This window comes from Bos mutus, chromosome 11 (genome assembly GCF_027580195.1).
Source record: "Bos mutus isolate GX-2022 chromosome 11, NWIPB_WYAK_1.1, whole genome shotgun sequence".
NCBI classification, from domain to species: Eukaryota; Metazoa; Chordata; class Mammalia; order Artiodactyla; family Bovidae; genus Bos; species Bos mutus.
In genome coordinates, this window is record NC_091627.1 from 14349713 (window position 1) to 14372962 (window position 23250).

The following is a 23250-nucleotide window of genomic DNA, read 5'->3' on the forward strand; positions in this document are numbered from 1 at the left end:
ATTCTCCAGGTGAGAATACTGGAGTGGGTTGCCATGTCCTCCTCCAGGGGATCTTCCCAACCCAGGTCTCCTGCGTTGCAGGCGGATTCTTTACCAGCTGAGCCACCAGAGAAGCCCAAGAATACTGGAGTGGGTAGTCTATCCCTTCTCCAGGGGATCTTCCTGACTCAAGAATTGAACCAGGGTCTCCTGCATTGCAGGTGGATTCTTTACCAGCTGAGCTACCCGAGCTTCCAGGACAGTGATTCTTAACTGGAGGCAATTTTATCCTGCAAGGAACATTTTGCAATGTCTGGAGACATTTCTGGTGGTCATGACATGGGCTGGGGGTTGGGGGCGGATATGCTATTGGCACCTGGCGTGTAGAGGCCAGGGATGCTGCTAAACACCTGCCAACGCACAGGTTGGTTCCCACAACAGAGAGTTCTCTGGCCCCACAGATCAGTAGTGCCCAGGTTGAGAAACCCCGCTTGAGGATACAGCCTCCTCACCCCGTGTCCTCAGCTGTGACTCAGCCTTCCAGCCAGTCACACCCCCAGGCTGAGGCTGGACGACTCCAGACACTCATTTCCATCTCTGAACCCTTGCTCCGTCTGTTCCTGTTGCTGGAGCGTCCTCCCTGCTGACCTCTACTTACCTAAATCTCATTTCTTTCCAGCCCCTCCCACCTGTTGGGACCCTCCTCTGCTGCCTACACCAGCCCCCCGCTTCTCCTACACCCCATGCTGCCCACTCCCAGTAGCCAGCTCTGACTCCCTCATCCCAATTCCTCCCGTCCCTGATTGGCAGCCACTGCCAGCTCTGGTCTTCAGTTTGCACATCTATGCAATGAGTAGGGGCTTCCCAGGTGGCGCTAGTGGTAAAGAACCTGCCTGCCAATGCAGGACGTGTATGAGACCTGGGTTCAACCCCTGAGTTGGGAAGATCCCCTGGAAGAGGGCATGGCAACCCATTCCAGTATTCTGGCCTGGAGAATTCCATGGACAGAGGAGCCTGGCCAGCTATAGTCCATGGGGTTGCAAAGAGTCGGAGATGACTGAAGTGACAATGCGTGCACACACACACACACACGCACACACTTACATGCAATGAGCGGACCAGGTGAATAGGGACCCCAGGCCCTTTCCCTTCTGCCTCTTCCTGGCACAGGACTAGGTAACTTGGGACTCAGTGCAGACTCACAAAGCCAGCAGAACCAGGGATCCAATCTTGCTCTGCCATTTCCTAGCAGTGTGGGTTAAATTGTGAAACATCTCAGGGCCTCAGTTTCCCCCTCTGTAAGATGGGGGTAGGTTTTCCAGCAAGAGCTCGACGAGCTGTGTACTCTCCCTCCCATCCCTTGTTCCCTTTCTGGCTGGTTTACCTAGTTGAGGTTCCCACCAATCTGGCCAATCTCAGGTGGAGAACCATCTACTCTTGGGGCCAAGAAGAACAGGATTAGATTGTCCTCTGACTTCTTCCTAGAAGTTGAGCTCACACTGGGCTGCTAAGGACCTTGGGAAGGGAGACTCCTGAAGCCCGAGGTTTAGGAAACCAGAGGCTAAGTAGGTCTGTTTAGGAAACCTGGGAGACCTGTTTAGGCGGTCCCAGCAGAGCTGCTGCCCTCTTGGTTCCTGGCCTTCTTGGCCTCTCTCTCCTGCTGGGGGCTCTTCCCAGCTTCTCAACCCCCCACTTCTCCTACTGGAAAAGGATTGTTGTTGTTGTTGTTCAGTCACTAAGTCATGTCTGACTCTTGCGACCCCATGGACTGTAGCCCGCCAGGCTCCTCTCTGTCCATGGGATTTCCCAGGCAAGAATACTGAAGTGGGGTGCCATTTCCTTCTCCAGGGGATATTCCCGACCCAGGGATCGAACCCATGTCTCCTGCATCGCAGGCAGCTTCTTTACCCCTGAACTAGGCTTCTCCTACTGGGGCTATGACCTCCTGACTAGACAGTCAGCCAAACTCAGCTGAGCTGGCTCAGAGGCGGGCACTGAGTTGAGGAGAGGTGTGGTTTTGGTTCTAGAAATTCAAGGGAAACAGCACAACTGCATCCCTCCCGTGCTGGAACCCCTTCATGGCTCCCTGGGACGCAGGATGAAACCAAGCCCCTGAGCCTGGACCCCTAACCTCTCCAGGCTACTCCCCTACCCCTCTCATCTGGATTTGGGGGCCCAGCCTCACCAAATTGCTCAAAAGTCTCCAGTGGGCTCATCCCCAGCCTGCTCACTACCTCCTTCCATAGGCCAATCCCTGGTTACCTTTAAGCTTAGCCTCTCCCCTGCTGGCCTCTCCAGCCTGCCTGCTCTGGGACGTCACTGCCCTGAGCTCTTCCCTGAAGACAGGGACTCAGCCTTCTGCCTTCCTGGACCTCGAGGGCTGACGGTGAGCTAGCCTAGAGAAGTGCTCAGCTTGAACTAAGAGACGTAAACATGGGCAGGGGTTTCCCAGGTGGCCCTAGTGGTGAAGAGCCTGCCTTTCAATGCAGGAGACTTACGAGATGCAGTTTCCATCCCTGGGTTGGGAAGGTCCCCTGAAGGAGGAAATGGCAATCCACTCCAGTAGCCTTGCCTGAGGAATCAATGGACAGAGAACCTGGCAGGCTACAGTCCATGGGGTTGCTAAAGAGTTGGGCACGACTGAAGTGACTTAGCATGCACATACGCAAGCATGTGCAGAGAAAGAAGACCCCCAGGCTCCAGCGCCTTCCTCCCCCAGTCTCAGTGGTTGCCCCTCCACCCCCTGGCGGGGGTGGAGGAGAGGAGGAAGGGAGGGGAAAAGTTTAAATACTCCAATTCCCAAGCCTTGCTGTAGACAGAAAAAGTGAAAAAAGTGTAAGTGAAAGTCACTTAGTCGTGTCCGACTCTTTCCGACCCCATGAACTGTAGCCTGTCAGGTTCCTCTGTCCATAGAACTCTCCAGGCAAGAATACTAGAGTGGGTAGCTGTTCTGTCCTCCAGGGCATCTTCCCAACCCAGGAATCAAACCCCTCTAGACTAATTGAGTCCAAATCCCTAGGGGTGAGGCTGGTGCGATGACAACCCGGAGGGATTAGAACCCTCCGGATGACCACGATCAGCCCATGTCTCCTCCCTCTTCCTGGGGGCAAGAGGACACCCCGGGAGAGTGAGCTCCGATGCTCTTTAATACCCGCCATGTGTTGCATTGATCAGAGGAGCCCTTTATGGCTTATATGGGGTCATTCATTTAACAAATATAAACAAAATGTGCTGGGGCTCAGGGATAGGTTGATACCCGTGTGACAGGGAGCAGAGGAAGATGAGGGGTACTGGGAGCACTTTGCAGAGAGTCCCCTGGTCTGGGGGGCTGGGGCCTGGAGGCAGAGGGTAAGGCAGGAGGCCTGGGGTGGGGCTGGCTATGGGGTTGGGGGTAGGGGCATGAACCAGGCCACAAGAGGGCAGGGGTGGGGGGAGATGGAGACCACAGATGTGAGGAAGGGGTGGAGACTGTGGTGAGAGGGAGGAGTCGTGGTTGGGCATCTGGGTGGCTTGGCCACAGGAGGAAGAAGAGGAGCCTGCGCAGAAGACTGAGAAGGGACCAGAGAGGTGGGTGGGGAGGGGCATGATGGTCACGTGCTTGCGGGTAGTGAAAGATTCAAACAGTCACAAACCCAGTAATAATAACTCTGTCTGAACGTGTCGAAGGACTGTTTTCTAAGTATTTACTCTTCCCTGTAACCTGTAGACAGGGCTGGCGTAATCAGCCCATCGCACAGACAGGGAAAACTGAAGCTGGGGGAAGTTATGCAATTTTCCTGAAGCTACATACCGCCTGGTAAGGGTCAGGGATCTGACTCAGACAGGCTACCAGTCGAGTGACCCTGCCCTGAGCCACCCACTCCGAGCAACCTGCACCACCCCCCCCACCACCAGGGCCTTTCAGCCCAGAGGAGCAGCAAGCCAGCGCCTGTGGAGGACATCCTGCATTCGGGGCTCCACTGGCAGCCTTGGTCGAGCAGTCTGGAGCAGGGAATGGTGCAGAGGACAGTGTGGGAGGTGAGGGAGCTGCCCTGAGGGAGCTGAGCAGGCTGGGGGCACTGAGCGGGTGAGATGTGAAGTTAGAGAAAGGGGCTGGTGGAGGGGCTGATCAGGGGGTCCCCAGGCAGGCAGAGAGAGGGGGATGCAGACCCCAGAGCCATCTGTCCTCAACAGGGAGCTGAGGGAAGGAGTCAGAGCTGAAGCACCAACATCAGTGGGCCTGGGAGGGGCCTGGGGAAGCTTCTGGAGCTGGAGCCTCAGCCCAGAGTCTGTGCAACTGAATGAGGCCAGGTGCGGGAGGGGGCAGGGCTGGAGCAGGCGGGCCCAGCAGGAGACAGGTGCTGTCCATCGTCTCCAAGTCAGAGGCCCAGTCTGGGAAAAGAGCCCCAGAAGCTAGGGTATAGATACCCCAACTCAGTCCACCATAGAGTCGGCCAAAGGAGACTGAAGGATCTCAGAGCAGGCACCCTCCTAGGTGCCTTGACTTCTAGGCCATGGAGTTAATACAGCCGCTTGATCAAGAACAGTCTCACCAGGACAGAGGGTCTCTACTCTCCCTTCCCAGGCAGGTGTTGGGGACGGGGGTACCAGGTACCAGGAAGAAAACCAGGGACGGACCTGGGACAGCTCCGGAGGGCTCCTGAGTACGACCCTGAATTTGGCAGCCTGGGCTTCAGGAGGCCAGAGCGCACAGTGCCTCCTCCAGGCTGTCCCGCCACCTCCTGGTTCAGCCGTGCTCTGGGTCCCCTCCCTCCACTGCCCTGTTCTCCATGCCTCACATTCCACGTTAGCTAAGGCGGGGGGAGGCCATTTATCTGAGATTTGGGTCAAGGGAGAGAGAGAGCCCAGGGCAGAGGTGGGGTGGGGGCTGGGGGGCTGGGGGAGACAGGCACCCCAGCCATTTCAGGAACTGTGTGCCCTGAGCTGGTTTTTCTGGAACCCAGCAACCCCTCATTCTGGTGCCGAGTCTGTGGACCCCAGGGTGGGAGTGTTGGGCTCGCAGCCTCATAAGCTCACTTACAGCCAGCCGAGAGGCAGGCGCTCCATCCTATTGGCGAGGTGCTCGTGTCCTCTACACGCATTCCTGTGCATGTGCACACACATGCACACGGACACACACGCACGCATGCACAGAGGCACGCTGGGATGTAGGTCACCGGCTGGAATGCCTCAGGCCTGGGGTTGCGAAGACCCAGCCATCCAGGCAGACACTTCCAGATTGGACAGAAATGTACCCTCCCCTTGCCTGCCTCCCCACTGCTCTCCTGTGTCAATCTGACCCGAAGCTCTCTAGGCTTCTGTTTGGTTTTCCCAAAATCTGCCTGGCTGAGACTGCGGGGAATCTGACTCCGTCCAGGGGAGGGGGCGGGGCTCCTGGCCACACTGGCGTTGTCTCTGTGTATCGATCCTTATGGGGGGGTACGTGGAGTCTACAAGAGACAAGGGGGTGTGGCCAATCCTTGAAGACTTCCAAGACATACATAGCCCGCGAGATGTCCTGAGACTAGAGGACCAGGAGGGGACAGTCAAGGAAAGAACAGAGCAGCCTAAGCCTCGTTGGTCAGGGCTGGCTTCCTGGAGGAGGTGGCAGCACCTTGGCTGGGAAGGTGAGTGAAGATTTTAGAAAGCCTAAAGAAAGGGAGGGGTACTGTCGCAGCTGGGAAAGCCCCTGACGCTGCCATCCTCCGCCCTGGAGCTGGCGCCTCTGTGGAGGTCACATCTCCTTCTGTAGAAGGTCACAGACTCTTCTACAGAAAACCCCTGGATGGCCCTGCAGGCCCTTCAGATACAGCAAGCCCAGAACATCACTCGCCCTCCCGCCCAGAATCTGCTCTTCCACCCAGGTCCCCCTCTCCACGTAGACAGCAACATTCCTGCCACACAGGCCAGACACCAGGCCATCCTGCCCTCTTTTCTCACACCACCCTCTCAGCCTCCAACTTTTCAGTCTGGTGCATAGAGCAGCTCACAGCTGAGAGATGAAGACAGGCAGGGAAGCAAGGCACTGTACTATCCTGTCAGCATATGGGTGCCTGGAAGGTCAAGCAAGATGGTCAGGGAAGCCTTCCTGGAGGAGGTGACACCCAGGTTACCCAGACTGAGACCTCAGGCTGAGTAAGAGTGGCCAGATTGGGGGAGAAGTAGTGGGAAGAGTTGAGATAGAGTAGGGTTCCAGGCAAGGGGCATGAACAAGTGCAAAGGTGAGGGAGGAGCACACAAAGGTGAGGATGGCACATACAAAGTGAGATGAATTGATCATGAGGGAGTGGAGAGAAAGAGGGGTGTGCTGGAGACTAGGGCAGAGGTGTCATCCAAGGGTCAGATGGTGGACGGCCTTGATGCCATGGTAATGAGTTTAGACTCTCTCCTGCTGCAGTGGAGTGCCCTGTGTGACTTTCAGATGCCTGAGAGTGGCCCCTTTAGCTGCACACAGAGGATGAGTTTGGGGGACAGGTGGAGATGGGGATCCCCAGGAGGGGACAAGGCAGCTATCTAAGAGTCCCAAATGGGGCGTGGCCTGAGATGGCGGCAGAAGGTGGATAGTCAGGGCAGAGCTCAGGACCACTTAGGAAGTAGAATGGCCCTTGAGGGGTTCTGGTTCCTCCTCTCTGAGGCCCTCATCTCTGTACCATGTAGTGGGGGGTGGGCAGGAGGACCCCCAAAGACCCTCTCCTGAGTCTCTGTTCACTTGGGGCCATTTTCTGTTTGCTCTAGTCTCCCAGGGCTTCTGAGATGACCTCTTGGGAGGAAATCCAGCTGGGAGGAGCATAGCTCTAGCTTCTGAAGGCCTGAGGTGGGGTCAGGAGCCCAGGGCATACCCACAGTAGGAAGAACGGGCTGGGCAGTGGGAACCAAGGAGGGTCTCAGAGCACCCAGTGGTCCATTTGGGAGGACAGCCAGTGTGAGGGTGCTGGGACACACTGGGCCTCATGGAAAAGGCCCACCAGCCTTCTCGGTATAAGGGGGGCCCAGAGCCACGGTCCAGCAGCCTGGGGATAAGTTAGGGCCCATTACTCACAAGACCAACACTTGGGTTAGTGATCTCACCTCTTTGTGCCTGTTTCTTCATCCATAAAATGGAAATTAACATGTGCCAAGAAATAATATACCAGGTGGGAGGGAAGCTTAGGGGAACGGTCCCTGCTGCTGAGTGATTCAACAAGGATCTGTACCTGGGTACCACAAGGCACCGCCTGGGCACCACCCTGGTCCTCCCGCATGAGCCACGTGGCCCAGACCTGGGGGAGGTGCAGCAGCATGGAAGCCCAGGCCCCTGTGGGGGGCCCAGGGTGAAATGTCTTTGCTTCCTAAACACCCGGAGTCTGCCTCTCCCCCCTTCTCCCACCAGGAGCCCCTCACCATGCAGACAGCAGCTCCTCTTCCCTGCTCTGCCGGCCTGATTCCTCCCACCTTCCTTAGGCCACTCCCCCTGGCCTTCTTGTGAAGCCAGCTGCTGGGGTGTGGGGGCATCCAAGATTTAAGCCCCTCCCTGTCCGGCCTCATTGTTCTTCTTTTATTGACTCTTCTTCCTGATTTTGCCTCTTCCCAGCATCCTCTGGGGCAAGAAGGGGGGCTCCTCCCCTCTTCCACCTGCCCAGCTGGAGAAGGTCAGAGGCCCAGGCGAGGCTGGCCAGCAGGACTGAGGCTCTTCTGGACACACAGAAGGGCTGCGGACCAGGGCCAGGATACCCGAGAGGCAGCCCAGAGTAATGGGCAGAAGCACAGGCATCTAGGAGCCCTGGGTTTGAATTATGAGTACTTCCACTAACTTGTGGCCTTGGGCTCTTCCAAACCTCAATTGCCACATCTGAGCAGTGGGGCTATTCCTTCCTGTGTGAGGAACCGATGATTGCATGTGGACTCTTAGCACAGAGCTGGACACGTAGCCAGAGCTCAGGAAATGGGATCCCCACTCTGCCTCTCTGGCCTGACTCCTCCACCTGTGAAAGGACCTCAAGTGGGGATGTAGCCTCTCCTGTTCCTTTCTGGTCCCCAGAGGCCCAGTCAGCCAGTCCACAGCAGAGCCGTAGAGCAAGATGGAAGGAATCCCGGGTTGTCCTCCCTTCCCTACCCCAGGGAGTCTGGGTGGCCTGACAGCTGGGGAAACTGAGGCTTGCCGTTGAGTAAGCTGAGTGGCAGAACCGGGAGGAGGCCCCAGGCCCTCCCTTGCCTGTGAGAGGTGGAACGCAGGTGTGAACAGCACCCATCTTCCCAAGGATCCACCCACACAGGAGCCTCAGAGAAGGGTCTAGTGGGTACTGCTCCAGAGCACGGGCTCTGTGTGGGACAGACCCACAGGACTCTCAGCTCTGCCACTCCCTCGCTGTGTGATTCTGGGTGAGTCACTCAGCCTCTCTGGACTTGTTGCCTTATCTTCAACATGAGAAGGACAACACCAGCCTCGCAGGGTCAGGGGAAGGGGAAGCGAGATGGTGAATGTGTGGCATGTGGCCAGCTACATAGCTGCTGTTTTATGGTTATTTTCTATTTGCTACCAGCTGAGGCATGTCTCTTATGACATCTTCAGTTTGCCCCTCTCACGGGGGAAGGGCCAGGGAGTGGTGACATCAAGCTCCCTAACAGCTTCCAGCCCAAAATAGCCCTCTCTTTAGACTGACCCCCTCCCATTACAGTGGCTCCTGCACTCACTGTCCCCAGCTGAGCTGACAGCGCCTTCGGTGGTGGCTCGTGCCCTCTCACACTCGTCCCTGAATGGCTCTAACAAACACTCCTGGGTAGACAGGATTTTGGGTGGCAGCTTTGGCATAGAGACGGCTCTTGGAGCCCCTGGGCTCTGTGGCAACCTGGATTAAATCACTGACCTTGTTCTTAGGTCTTGGTATCACGTCCCTTCCCTGAGCCTCAGTTTCCTCATCTGGAAAATGGAGCTATAATATCAGCCTACTGTTGTAAGGATTCAAGTAGGCAGTGTACCTAAAAGACCTTGCCTGGGGAGGGGGGATGGCGTGCAGCAGGTGCTCAATAAATGGGACTGGTTATGGTACCTGCTGTACCTGGAAGTTTACAAAATCACCTCCATCTGCCTCTTTGCAGGGCCCCCAGCTGGAGCCGAAGTCCTTTGGCGGTTATCATCAGAAGAAACTGAAGGTTCTGAGCTGTCTGTTCCACCCCCAGGGTTGCCAGAGCAACCAGCCCTTTCCTGAGCTTTTATCCTGACCGTCTGTCTGAGCCCAGCTCCCTCACCCATGAATCATAAACTCCCCCCAACAGGTGTCCAGCCTCTTGTGGTTTCATCTCAATCACCCCTGTGGAGACCCCAGTCAACCCAGGACACAGGCAGGGCAGCGCTGAGTCTGTCCATTTGTCGGACGAAGAATCTGAGTTTGAACAAGGAGCAGGGACTCAGTCCAGGCCACCCGGGATGGATGTGGCTCAGGCCGCAGGGAGGCAAGAGGGTGCCAAGTGCTGAGTCGGAATTAGACTCTTAGATGGTCAGAGCTGGAAACATTCGGGGGTGTGGAGGACAGTACCCTCATCAGGCAGTTAAGGAACCAGAAGCCCAGAGAGAAGGAAGATGCCTGAGGGCACGATCAAGTTAAGGGCAGGATCCAGGTCATTCACTCATTCATTCATTCATTCATCCCATGAATGCATATGGAGCACCTTCTCAGGGCCAGGCACTGTGCAGGACCCTAGAGATACAGCAGCAAATGAGACACAGTGCCTGCCCGAAAGGATCTCAGGATCTTGAGTGGGAGTCAAGTCAGTGACTGGGTGATCCCCTCGTCCCCTTCCTCGGCTATCAGAGGACACGAGAAGGAAGTACTGTGCTTTGCTTCTCTAGGTTGGCCTTTCCATGCAGCTCTGAAAGGCCCTTGCCAGAGGGAGTCAGTCAGATCTTGTCTGGTCCTCACCCCGATTTACCCTTGGGGAAACTGAGCCCCCTCCATGAAGGGCTCTGCTAGGGTTAGTGTGCAGGCTCCAAGCACTTGCCCTCCTGCCCCTGATTGTTGTATAAAAGAAATCTCTGCTCCTGTGTGTGCCACTCGCCCCAGCTGTGGTCTGAGCCCTCAGTGACCTTGTTCTAAGGACATTGTCATAAGGATCTTGTTCTAAGGTCCCACGTCTCAGGACACCCTATGGGGCTCTACTCACCCCTGTCTGCTAAGATACCCTGAATGTGCCGAGGCCTCCAGAACATCAGAGTCAGCGGCTAGGGATGCGGCCAAACTCCTCTCAGCCCCGAGCACCTGGTGAATGGAATCAGAGCTCAGGATATCCACCAAATGGAAGAAAGTCTTGCTCTGCTTGAAGAAGAGAAGGGCGGCCCAGAGCCCTTCCTTCAGCTGTGCCTCTCCCCACCCTGTCCCCATCCTGGGTCCCCAAGGAGCTCAACTCACCATCCCTTGACCAGAAGCATCACTCTCACCAGAAGTGTCAGAGAACCCCCCGAGGTTCTCTCTGCCTGGAATGTCTTTTCTCACCTCCCTGGCTGAGCCAACCGAATCATCTGCTCACTCACTCGTTCACAAGCATTTGTTGGATTCTCACTACAGGCCAGGCAGAGAGCCATGCTCTGGGGATAACAGCTGTCAGGACACTTAGAGATGAGTGGGGGACAGAGGTTAAACACATATACATACCATAAGGTGTCGAGCAACTAGGAGACTGAAAATGAAAGTGAAAATTGCTCAGTTGTGTTCGACTCTTTGCGACCCCATGGACTATACAGTCCATGGAATTCTCCAGGCCAGAATACTGGAGTGAGTAGCCTTTCCCTGCTCCAGTTCAATCTTCCCAGGAATAGAACCAGGGTCTCCTGCATTGCAGGCGGATTCTTTACCAGCTGAGCCATAAGGAAAGCCCATGTGTGACTAGGAACCAGTCCTATAAAGGAAGAGAGGGTAGGAGAGTGGGCTCTAATTTGACAGAGTAATGTGTGTGATTTGCTTGGTGGCTCAGAGGTTATCTGCCTCCAATGCGGGAGACCCGGGTTCGATCCCTGGGTCGGGAAGATCCCCTGGGTCGGGAAGATCCCCTGGAGAAGGAAATGGTAACCCACTCCAGTATTCTTGCCTGGAGAATCCCATGGATGGAGAAGCCTGGTAGGCTACAGTCCACGGGGTCGCAAAGAGTTGGACACGACTGAGAGAATTCACTTCACTTCACTTTAACGTGATCGAAGGAGGGCCTCTCTGAGGAAGTGACTCTCACTGGAGACTGGGAGGAGGAGGAGGAATTTAGCTCAATGAAGAAAGAGAGGAAAAGGATTCCCGGCAAAGGATATAGCATATGCAAAGGCCCTGAGGGCATTAACTAGTTTGGTGAGTGTGAGAAAGGACAGAGCAGTGTCACTGGAACCTATAGAGTCAGGGGATGAGGACAGAAGAGTCAGATCACAGAGGGAGGCAGAAAAGATCAACCTTGCTGAAGGGACCTTGTGGTTAACAGGGAGACTGAAGGGTCCAAGAGAAGGAACCAGAAAAAAAGACTGGGAGATAGATGGGAGAAAATCAGGAGGGTGGCCTATCCCAGAAGCCAGGTGAAGAAATTGTTTCACAAAAGAAGGAGTCATCCACTTCTTTGGTGGGGGAGTCACCTCCTCCAGGAAGCCTTCCTGGACTCCAAGTGTGGGGTTAAGGATTCCTCGGGGCCTTGGCCTTCCCCATCAGTGCTTACCTCTCTCCCAGACTAGCCTGGGAGTGTCACAAAGGCAGAGACAAGGTTTGACTTGTCTCTCCAACCCCAAAACCTAGTTCAGGATCTGAAAGTAGTGTGTTAGATGAATAACTGTAAGACCTGGCCAGGATGGCCCCTTCAGCTTGGGGCCACTCCCAAGGACTTCTTGGGCTCCCCTCCATTCCTGCTCATCACTTTCCTGAGGAACTGTCCCCTGTCCCCTTGTCTTTCCCCCTCAGATCCCAGGCACCTCACTGCCTGCCCAGCTTCCAGAAGGCCAACCACAGGCTCCCACGACAAGGGAGGACAAGGAGCTGACGCATGGGCCCTTCGGTTATGGTGCGAGCAGTCTCCGTTTCCAGGGGCCCCGGACTTACCCTGCCCCAGGACTGCTGCTAGCAAACCCGTGGGACAGCAGGTGGAGACTGTGGGTTTCTGAGACACCAGTGAGTTCCAGGTAGGGAGACAGAGGGATCTGGAGCCTTGCCTGGCTCTGGGTTGGTCCCCCAGACAGGGGTCTGTGCCCTCTATGGGGTAGCATCTAGATGTCCCCCTGCCAAGTTCAGGTGGGCACCTCTGCGGATAGGCAGGCCTGTCCCACACTCCAGACTGTCTGCTCCACCTCCCTCCCAGGAACTCATCACTCAGAATCCAGCCTCATATCATTTGTCTCCCATTGGAGGCCAGGAGCTCTTCCAGGGCCAAGGCACCATCTCCCTCTTCTCCCTCCCTTGCTCCCTCGCTCTCTCTTTCCTCTCTCCATTCACTAATCACAAACTGTTTCTTAGGTTTGAGTTCTCTCTTCCTGCACCCCTGACCCTGACACAGAGCCTGGCACGTGGAGATCACTTGACAGGCATCCACTGGCCACCCGACCTCTCGAAGATGCCAGGCCCGTGGGCTAGGCCAGGCTAGGTGGCGCCAAGCTCCCCTGAGGGGTGCAGCTCCAAACATGGCAAGAGCCCCTCTCCCTGGAAAGAACTGGAGCCGGCAGGAGGGAGGAAATTTGGCCTTGAATCTGTGCCTTGCAGCCAGGCCTGGCTGAGGTGGGGGTGGGGGTCCAGGGGGAGAAGCACACAGTTTTCTTAACAGGAACCATAGGCCCAGGACGATCTAGGTCCCCAAAAGGCTGATCCTAGCTGGAGTGATGCCTCTCTTGACTAGCTCTCCTCTCCGAGGCCAACAGGGCCCCCTCCTTACACAGCCTTAAAACCTACGTCCCCCCAGCCCAGCCCTCCTCAGTCCCTCAGCCACCCTCCCACCCTCCTGCTTCCCATCTTCCCGCATCGCAGAGATGGCCAGAGTGCCCCCCCACCCCCCCACACACCCCGCCCCACCACCGGCATCCTAACCAAAAGTGCACAGCCTGACCGGGCTGAGCAATCTGGGTCTTAGACCCCTGCAACCCTGGAGCCCCCAGCCTGCAGAAACTGCCATGGCTGATCCATTGGGAAATGTACAAGTTCCTTGCCACCAGCTCCCAACAAGGGCTCTATCCCAAGCAACTTTCGCGCAACAATCTGCCCAGGGTTTGCAGGGAGGCTGCGGCAGGGGCGCTCCCGGGGGCAGCCCCTGGGGCTCTGCAGACCGGGGAATGCTTGCAGCCTGGCTTTAATTACAGACTGCGTTCCTCTTGCCTGGTCCATCTATATTTATCTGCAGGATCTCACTAATTAAATCCCCCACTGCAACCAGCAGGCCTGGGGACGACCTCGAGTGAGGCAGACAGGCAGGGGGCTGCAAACTTCCTTCCTTTCCTTCTGCTCCAGGAGCAAAACAGAAGCGGCCGAAACTCCCGCTCCCTCCCCCAACCCCGCCGGTGCTTGGTCCCAAGGAACGCCGGCTCCGGGGACCTGTCAGCTCTGTGCCCCGCAACCACCGGCACCCGTGACCCACAGGTCCCCACACCAGGCAGTGCCCATCTTCCTCCCCGCTTCAACTCGCATTCCTGGATTCCCGCAGCAAACAGAGAAAGTCTCCCTGAGCAGCACTCTGCCACTTTGCTGGCGCTCTGGTCTTACCGAAGGAGTCGTCTTGGTCCAAGAGGGAGTCGGGCTCCATGGCGTATGGGCCCCCAGCCCCTGGCCCCACCTGATTTATGAACCGAGGCTGTCTCCATGAGCGTCTGGGTTTCTCCTTTTGTATTCCATCTGGCGGCTTTTCCAACTAGATGACTGGGTATTCCTGCACGCAGGCCCCTTTCCAGCCCTCGCCTTCATACAGTACATTTAAAGTAGCAGTAACCTCTTTTTCCTCCCCCCGCAGCCTGGCTGGAAACATTAGAAGGGACCAAGGCAGCAGAGATGTCTAAAATAGGAAGACGCCGGGACGATTGGCCTGGCTGCCCGCGACGCTGGCTGCAGGGATCTGGCCGGCCTGCGCAAATGGAAAAGCTAAGAGGTAAGAGTGAGCCTGGGCTGAGCATCTGGAGGGTGGCTCCGGGGGACCCTGGGGTCTGTGGGAAGGGGGGAGGCTGGCCCACCCACAGGAAGGGATGGGGGGTCCGCTCTGTACACCGCCCAGTGCCCAAACCCCAGGGGTTTCTCCCAGGCCCTGCTGGAACCTCCCACTCAAATCTGTTCCACAGACATTTCCTGCAGTGTGGGGGATGCAGAAATTGACTCATCCATCCATTCAGTCAGACACTAGAGTTTTTTTGAGCATCTACTCGGCGCCAGACACCGTGCCAGGTGCTGGGTTTTGCAGGAGGGAGCAAGTCTCAGCATCTGGTCTCTTGGAGCTCACAGGTAAACAGGCCTGTGCAATGCAGCATGTGCACTAAGAGCTGTGGGAACTTGAAAAAAAAAGGGCTGCCTCACCCAGACAGGGGGAGGTGGTCAGGGAAGGCTTCCTGGAGGACTGGGCACTTAAGCTGGGGCCTTATGGGTGAGTAGCAATTAGCCAGCTGAAGAAGGAGGGAGTGAGGGGGAGGGTGTGCTGGGTAGAGGGAGCGTGCTGTGCAGAAGCCCTGAACTGAGATGGCACTTGGGGTGTTCAGTGACCTCCTTGATAAGTCCCAGGCAGTTGGAGCAGCGGCCATGGCAGAGGTGGTGGGAGAGAAGTAGCAGAGGGGATCAGGCAGGGCCTCATGGGCGGGGATGGTTCTCAGGTTTGACCCAGGGGATGACGCATGGGAGGGAGACATTCCAGGCTGTTCTTTAGAAAGGCCTCTCTGGTTACTGTATAAGGGGGCAGAGGCTGGGGCAGGACTGGACGGGGGCTGTCAAGTCCCCAGGGGAGAGGGACACTGGCCTCTACGGGCACAGCTATAATAACACTGGGTGCTACTCACTAAGCGGCCACCAGAGCCGGGCACCGGTCCCAGTGTTCCCCACGTGGATACGGTCACTCCTCAGTGACCCCGCCAGCCAAAACCCTGCCCGTCCTGTTTCACAGATGAGGACAAGGCCAATGAGAGGGGAGAAGTGACTTGTTCGAGGCTTGTGAGTGGCCTTCAGACCAGGCCTGAACCTCCAGAGAGGTCATAGCCTAGATGCTGGTGAGGGAGGTGGTGCTGTGGGGAGGACAAAGATGCAGTACTTCAATCCACATCTCAGACCCAGAATACAACAGGGCCCCGGGGCTTGCGGGACAGGGAGAGTGTCATTTGGGCCCAATCAGGGAAGGATGCCTGGGGGAAGAGGCATCTGAACAGGACAGAGAGAAGAGCAGGAATGGGATGGGCGAGTGCGAGAAGGTGCGGGCCTCCCAGGCAGAGAGAATGGCACAGGCAAAGGCACAGAGGCAGGAAGGGTGTGACAGAAGCAAATGGAAGCAGCATGCAGAGGGAATGACGAGGGGCCGGGAGGGTGTCGGAGCAGGTGAGTGGCTGGGGCTGGAACCAGTGGACATGGAATCACAGCCCAGGAGTGCAGGTTTGGTCCAGGGGGCACGAGCAGCCTCGAAAGCCCTCTGTCCAGAGGACGGCCTGCATCCCAGTGGATACCTGGGTATCCCTGGAGACAGCCCTTTCCCAGAATTCTCTTTAACACTCTGCACTTACAGCAGAGAAACTGTCTGTTCCCCACAGAACACTGGGATAGTAGAAACTGAGCCTCAGTGACCAGATTTTTGGAGACAGACCCTGAGGCTGAGGCAGAGGGGACATTAAGAGGAGGGAGATGGGGACTTCCCGGGTGGTCCAGTGGCTAAGACTTGGTACTTCCAATGCTGGGGGCCTGGGGTTCAATCTCTGGTCAGGGAACTAGATCCCACAAATTGCAACTAAATGCTCCTGCATGCCACAACTAAAACCCGGCACAGCTAAATAAAGAAAGAAAATATTTTTTAAAAAAGAGGAGGGAGATGGGGGACTTCCCTGGGGGTCCAGTGGTTAGGACTCTGCATGTCCACTGCAAGGGGCAAGGGTTCAACCCCTGTTTGGGGAACTAAGATCCTGTACGTCATGTGGTGTCACCCCCCAAAATTGTCAATAAAAAATTTAGAAAAAAAGAGGGGTGAAATAGGAGATAGAGACAAGCTGGGAGGCTGGCAGGAGGGACCAGGCCGGGGTGGCAGGGAGGGAAACACCCCCCTGACCCCTCCCAGCTCCCTGCTGTTGCCCAGTGCTCCCAGAGCAGCCAGTGGCTGCTGACGTGGTTGGCCTAGCCTGGGGGAAGCTCCTCTGTCACCCGTGACCACCCCTCTGTGATGACAGAGATCCCAGCGCCCAGCCTCCCGCTGCCTTAATTACAGGGAGGTCAGGCCCTACCCAGGCAGCTGCAGGCATCAGGCTCCCTGGATCTCTGACTCAGCGGATGTGGGGGAGGGGCTCTAGGAGTGGTGGATGGGAAGCCTGGACCCCCAGTCAACAGGTGAGCTCAGATCCAGTTCCCTCTACTTCCCCTAACCTCCAGGGACCCCAGGGCCTCTGGGAGTCCCAGGGATTCGGGGAGCTATAGGGCCCATTTGCACAGAGGCACTTGAGGTCTTTTTCTTGCTAGAGTGTGATAGGGCTGAAATCAACCACCTGGGTTTCTAACCAGACTCTGCTGCTTACGAGGTGGGTGACACTGAGCTACTGACTCCGCACTTAGGAGTCTGGGTGGTGGAATGGGGCTTCTCCTGGCCTTTCCTCATAGGGTGGTAATGGATTAGATGGACCACACTGCAACAGGCCAGCAGGTTGCCATAGAGATGCTGCATCCACCCACTCACTCTTCCTGTGCCTGCCACGCCCAGGCTGGGCCAAGCCTGGGAGCCAGACACAGAAAGGAAGAATCAAAATCGAAGGATCTGAAAGCTAGAGGGGAATAAAGTGAGGCTGGAGGAGGGGCCAATCCGCTTAGCAGAATCAGAAAAGCTGCACAGGGCTGCCCTGGCAGTCCAGTGGTTAAGAATCTTCCTGCCAATGTAGGGGACACAGGTTTGATCCCTGGTCTGGGAAGATCCCACATGCTGTGGAGCAACTAAGCCCGTCCACCACCACTACTGAGCCCAGACTCTAGAGCCCGTGCTCTGCAACAAGAGAAGCCACTGCAATGAGCAGCCTGAGCACCAGAGTGAAGAGTAGCCCCCACTCACCGCAACAAGAGAAAGTCCTCGTGCAGCAGTGAAGACCCAGTGCAGCCAAATAAGTCCATACATTTTTAAAAATAAAGAAAAGCTTTGCAGAGGAGGGGCCAACTGAGCTGGACAGACAGGGATGAAGAGGTGTTCTCCGGGCAGACGCTAGTAAGGGCAGGCAACACCACTGCACAGACTAGGAGTAAGGCAGGAGACGTCCAGCACCCCTGGTGGTATGAGCGTTCAGGTTCTCCTGTTCCAGGTTCTGATTTTCTAGTTAAACCCTGTGTCCAGGGCCAAATGGAGTCCATAGTCTTGCCCAGTCTGGGGCTCTGAACTGAGGTGAAGCCTGACCCCAGGCTCAGACCCTGTCCCACCCTGCACGGCTCCTCTCCAGAACACAGACCAGTGTGGGCTGGAGTCCACTTTGGAGCATCCTGGCTGGTATCTTGAGTGAGGACAGGTAACCCTGCCTGGGTCCGAACCCCAGCTCCCCGTTTACCAGTTGGGTGACCCTCAGCAAGTGATTTTACTTCTCAGAGCCTCCGTTTCCTCACCTGTAATAGAAGTAAGGAGAGTCCCTGGAGGGCTGGTGGGAGAATTAATGACTTAATACAGGTAGATCTTAGAACACGGTCAGAAGAAGCATTCGGTAAAGCTAAAGTTGAGAGTCCTCAACACAGCCTTCCAGGCCCTCCTTATCTCATCTCTCTCCCTCTCCCCTCCCCCTAGCCTAGACTTACAGGCCTTTTCTTTGAACTGCCCCAGGGTCTGGCCATTTCCCCTGCTTAGAGTGAAATCCCCCCAAATCCTCGCTATCCCCACTCTGTGTTCAGGTCCCTCACCACCTCTCTGAGATATCAGGTCCCCTGCCCCTCCCCTCACCCCACTCCTGGCTTTAGTTTTCTTCTTGGCCCTTTCGATAGACATCACCTGACATTATTGTTGTTCAATAGCTAAGTCGTGTTTGACTTTACAACCCCATGGACGGCAGCATGCCAGACTTCCCTGTCCTTCACTATCTCCTGGAATTTGCTCAAATTCATATCCACTGAGTCTATGATGCCATCCAACCATCTCATCCTCTGTTGCCCCCTTCTCCTCCTGCCCTCAATCTTTCCCAGCATCAAAGTCTTTTCTGGTGAGTTGGTTCTGCACATCAGGTGACCAAAGTATTGGAGCTTCAGCTTCAGCATCAGACCTTCCAATGAATATTTAGGGTTGATTTCCTTTAGGATTGACTGGTTTGATCTCTGTTCTGTCCAAGGGACTCTCAAGAGTCTTCTCCAGTACCATAGCTGAATGCTTATTTGCATCTTATCTGCCAGCTCCTGCTTTCACATAAGCTCCATGGTGTAGAACAGCACTTAGAACAGTCCCCAACTGGCCCACCTGAAGTGGATCCCCACTAAACATGTGTGCAATGGTTATTTCCCCCCACTGCCCCCTGTCTTGATAATCAGCCCACCACCCAGGAGCTCTCGCTGAGTTCCAGGGTTCCTCACACCCAGATACACTCCTGCATCTTCCTGCTTATCTGCTTGGACTGGGTTCTCCCTTTTCAGTAAGGGCTGGGCCCCCAGGGTCAGCCAGGAGGAGGGAGACCAGAGGGTCTTCTACTTGGGGATGGGGGGCTGTACTGTGAGCCTGCTACCCTCTCTGTACCTCACACCAACTTTTCCAAAAAAGTTTTCTGAGTCCCATTTCACAGATGGGAACACTGAGAGGCGACAGTGAATTCCTGAGAAGTGGCACAGCTGGGGTTTGAGACCTTGTCTTCGAGATGAGAAGGCCCTACTGGCCCCACCGTAGCACCTAACAGGCCCTCCCAGCTGAAGGAAAAAGAAGCTTGTCTGGAGGATGTGACAGGCAAGCCCAGAGGTGGGACATGGGACAGGGTGGGCAAGAAGACAGACCAGCCTTGGGTCTGCTCCCTGGTAGCCCCACCTTCCATCCTAGGCCCCTTCAAGCAGCTGCCATCTCCTGCGTTTAAGGAGAAGGTTGCTTTGCTTTTTTGGTTCAATAGCCACGAAACTGAGAGCTAGCACCTTTAAATAAGTTCTGAGCCAGCCGGCAGGGGACAAGGGCAGGTTACAGGCTGGCCCTGTCACTGGCTCCACTGGGGCAAGAAGGGTCTCCTTCTGATGACAGCACCCCCTCCCTGCATTCCGGGTCCCTCTCAGCGTTGTCCTGAGAAACCAGGACTCAGAGAAAGGAGACACAACCTCACATCCAGGAAGTGACAGGAGCAAGGCCCAAACTCTGGGCCCTCACGCCACCCCGCGCTGCTGGGCTGGATTAGAAATACGAGACCTTTGCTCGTGGTGCTGTGGGAAGGTTAAGTCGCTTGCCCTCGGTGGTCACACAGCGGATTCCAAGGCCCCGACTTGCAACCACATTGCGCTGTGGGCTTTTCGTCCTGCAAATGTGAAGCTGAATTATCATGAAAGAATCTCAGATCTTTCCAGGAAGAAGCAAGCCCTAGATAAATGCCAGGAGTTAGGGGGTTTTCCAGGGCTGAGGGGATGTCAGGGATGGTGGCCTGGGGTCCTCAAAGTTCCTGACGTCCTCAATTTTGTGATGAGCAGTGGGGCTCCATATGGGACATCCTGGTTGCTGGGTGCCAGGGTCCTGCCTCGGGTTCCAGGAAACCCTGGAGACATGGGCACACCCTGCCTTCCGGCAGCAGGGATCAGACAGGCTGGCACGATGTGAGGCGATCTTCGGTGGCTGGCAAGGATACTGCTCTCCATCCGCCTCCTCCCCCAGCCCTCAGAAGTTCCCCAAGTGCCCGGTCACGGCCCCAGGAGGATCCCAGGCTTCCCAGAGCCCCAGGTTGGAGGCTCATCAAGTGCATACCCCTGAGGGGGCAGAAATCTCTTCCATGATATCCTTGCTCCAACTCTGCTTGCTTACCTCTCAGGACAGGGAGCTCCCTCCCTCTCAGGAAGTCAGTTGCCTCTAATGCCAGGTAAGGTCCTCTCTCAATGGAGTCATGCTGTGTTGTCCCCATGCTCCACGCCGGTCCTGGCCTTGGGGGAAACCCCTGTGACCCTCAGAACCCCCCCACGTTAACTCAGCCCTCTGCACTCCACCTGACCCACACCCCTCCCCATGCTTCCTGGCTAGTTTTCAGGTTTTGTGGTGAGTCAGGAAAAAAACCAAGAAGCCTGGAAGCGTTTTACCCATTCGGCAATGACGGCAGCCATGCAATTCAGCAAACTTTTGCTGGAGACTGTGCCAAGTGCTGGAGACACAGAAATGAATCAGAGTCCCTGGATCTCCACTAGGATGGGGGAGGGAGGGCCAGGAGGGACGCCCAAGGCATCAGCCAGGAGGTTTGGAAGCAATCTTTTAGGATGGCTAGTTTTCTAGAGGGCTTCCCAGGTGGCTCAATGGTAAAGAATCCGCCTGCCAAGCAGGAGATGCAGGTTCGATCCCGGGGTCAGGAAGATCCTCTGGAGAAGGGAATGTCTACCCACTCCAGTATTCTTGCCTGAAGAAGTCCATGGACAGAGGAGTCTTGGTGGACTATAGTCCATGGGGGGGTCACAAAAGAGTTGGACACAACTTAGCGACTAACTAAGTTTTCCAGAAGGAGACAAGGGGAAAGATGGTTGAATGGCATCATCAACTCAATGGACATGAGTCTGAGGAAACTCCGGGAGATAGTGAAGGACGGGGAAGCCTGGCGTGCTGAGGTCCATGGGTTGAAAAGAGTCAGACGTGACTGAGCGACCGAACAACAGACAAGGGAAGGGACAGAGAGTGGGTAGGGTGGAAGGACCTGAGAAAGCAGAGGCCAAGTCCTAGGACCACTGATTAGCCTGGTATAAAAGGTACTAGAGACGCAGACATAGGGAACAGACTTGGGGACACGGGGGAAAGGGAAGGGGGGGCGAATGGAGAGAGTAGTGCTGACATTTATCCACTGCTGTGTGCAAACAGCTAGCGGCAGGCTGCTGCAGAGCGCGGGGAGCTCAGCCCCTGCTCTGCGATGACCTAGAGGGCTGGGAGGGGCTGGGGTGGGAGGGAGGCTCAAGAGGGGGAAATGTGTATACATATAGCTGATTTGCGTTGTTGTATAGCAAAACCCAACATAACAGTGAAAGCAATTATCCTCCACTTAAGAATAAATAAACATAGACATTTTTTCAAAAAGTACTATGTATCAGGGTCAGCAAACTTTTTCTGTAAAGGACCGGATAGTCAATATTTTTGGTTTTGCAGGCCACACAGCCTCTGTTGTAACTGCCCAGATGGTCAATATTTTTGGCTTTGCAGGCCACACAGCCTCTGTTGTAAAACGACCCAGCCCTACAGTCAAAGCTCTGAAGCAGCCCTGGACAATACATCAATGGATGAGTGTGGGCTTGTTCCAACCACAACTTTACTTGTCAACTCTGAAATTTGAATTTCATATGATTTTCTCATGTCATGAAACAGTATCCTGCTTTTGATTATTTTCCAGCCATTTAAAAATGTAAAAGGCATCCTTAGCCCACAGGCTGTCCAAAAGCAAGATGGTAGGCTGATACGGCCCACAAGCTAGAGTTTGCCAACCCCTGCTGTACAGGTTTGGGAAGATTGGGAGATGAGGCTGGAAAGTTGGGTGGAAGAGGGCCTTGACTCTCTACCCAACCCAACTGCCTTCAACCACTGCCTACCATCAAGAAGCTAGAAAGAAGCTAGAAAAATGTGTGTTTAGATCAAGTGCTGAAACATACCTAGGGACAATCGCCCAATTACACAGGAATACAAGCTGATTACCCTGGTGGCTCATACGGTAAGAGTGTCTGCCTACAATGCGGGAGACTTGGGTTTGATCCCTGGGTTGGGAAGATCCCCTGGAGAAGGAAATGGTAACCCACTCCAGTACTCTTGCCTTGAAAATCCCATGGACAGAGAAGCCATGGACAGATGCTACAGTCCATGGGGTCGCACAGTCGGACACGACTGAGCCACTTCACCTCACAAGCTGATTGATTAAAGTCAATAAAGAAATATATAGATTAATAGGGAAAGTTCCCCTCCAGTCCCACTCTGTACCCTAGGGATGATGTGATGAGGAGGTGGGTGAGTAGGAGTCCTACCTCCTTCCTATGCACACGGATGTGGGCACACACACACACGCATGCAGAGTATGTGCTCGTTCACACCACACATGGCTCATCCTATGATTGTCCTGTGATGTGCTCTTGTCACTTAGCAATTCAATCCTGAATCTTCCCATCTCCTCTTTGAGTTTTGTTTTGGCCTCAAGTGCTGCGTGGTGCTGAGCCACCATCCACCCAGCGGTCCTTCACTGAGGGACATCCAGGCTGGCCCCTGCTTTACATGATGACAAGCACACCCATCTATTTCTGTGCACCAGTGCTGGGACTTTAATTGGAGATATTTTCAGAAGCACAATTGCTATGTCAAAAGGCATGAGAACAAAGACAAATATATATCACTTACATGTGGACTCAAAAAAAATGATACAAATGAACTTATACGCAAAACAGAGCCACAGGCATAGAAAACAAACTTATGGCTGTCAAAGGGAAACGGGGGGAGAAAAATAAATTAGGAGTTTGGGATTAACATATACACACTGCTATGTATAAAATAAATAAACAAAAAGGACCTACTATATAGTACAGGGAATTATACTCAATATTTTTAATAACCTATAAGGGAAAAAAATTTGAAACCGAAAAAAATATATATATGTACATGTATAACTGAATCACTTTGCTGTATGCTTGAAAGTAACACAACATTGTAAACCAACTATATTTCATCCACCCACACATCTATCCATTCATGTACCCACCCTCCATCCATTTACCCTTCCAACCACCCATCACTCAACCATTCATCCACTGAAGTACCCATCCTCCATCTATCCACCCCTCCATCCCCCCACCCATCCGTCCATGTGTTCATTATCTGTTGAGTAGTGAAGATGGCTTGAGTCCTCTGGCGCTGGTGGTGAATACAATCATATTCCTGCCTTCTTGGTCTTCATTGTCTGGTGAAAGATGGTCTACACACACCAGGTTCTGAACACAAGAGGGAAAGAAAAATCCCTGCTTTCCAGGATTCATATTCTAGTGGAGGAGACACAAGCAGATGTGATGG

At 54.9% G+C, this 23250-nt stretch overlaps 1 protein-coding gene and 1 long non-coding RNA gene across 6 annotated transcripts in view; one reads left to right on the forward strand and one right to left on the reverse strand.

The window, feature by feature from the left end:
- Positions 1–13874, reverse strand: part of DAB2IP (DAB2 interacting protein) — a 212214-nt gene extending 198340 nt beyond the window's left edge. For 2 of the 4 annotated variants that reach the window (XM_070379061.1, XM_070379058.1), the window contains exon 1: positions 13641–13874. In XM_070379061.1, the coding sequence (XP_070235162.1) occupies positions 13641–13738 (98 nt within the window). In that variant the 5' untranslated portion in view covers positions 13739–13874. The remainder of the gene's footprint in view (positions 1–13640) is intronic. The other 2 variants (XM_070379062.1, XM_070379063.1) reach the window with 1 other exon arrangement.
- Positions 13875–13888: 14 nt separating this feature from the next.
- Positions 13889–21715, forward strand: LOC138989860 (uncharacterized). 2 transcript variants are annotated; one of them, XR_011465985.1, is made up of 3 exons: positions 13889–14019; positions 14207–14366; positions 21409–21715. It is a non-coding gene; the product is annotated as an uncharacterized lncRNA (long non-coding RNA). The 2 variants fall into 2 exon arrangements; XR_011465984.1 differs by lacking the exon at positions 21409–21715 and adding an exon at positions 16976–20838.
- The last annotated feature ends 1535 nt before the right edge of the window (positions 21716–23250 follow it).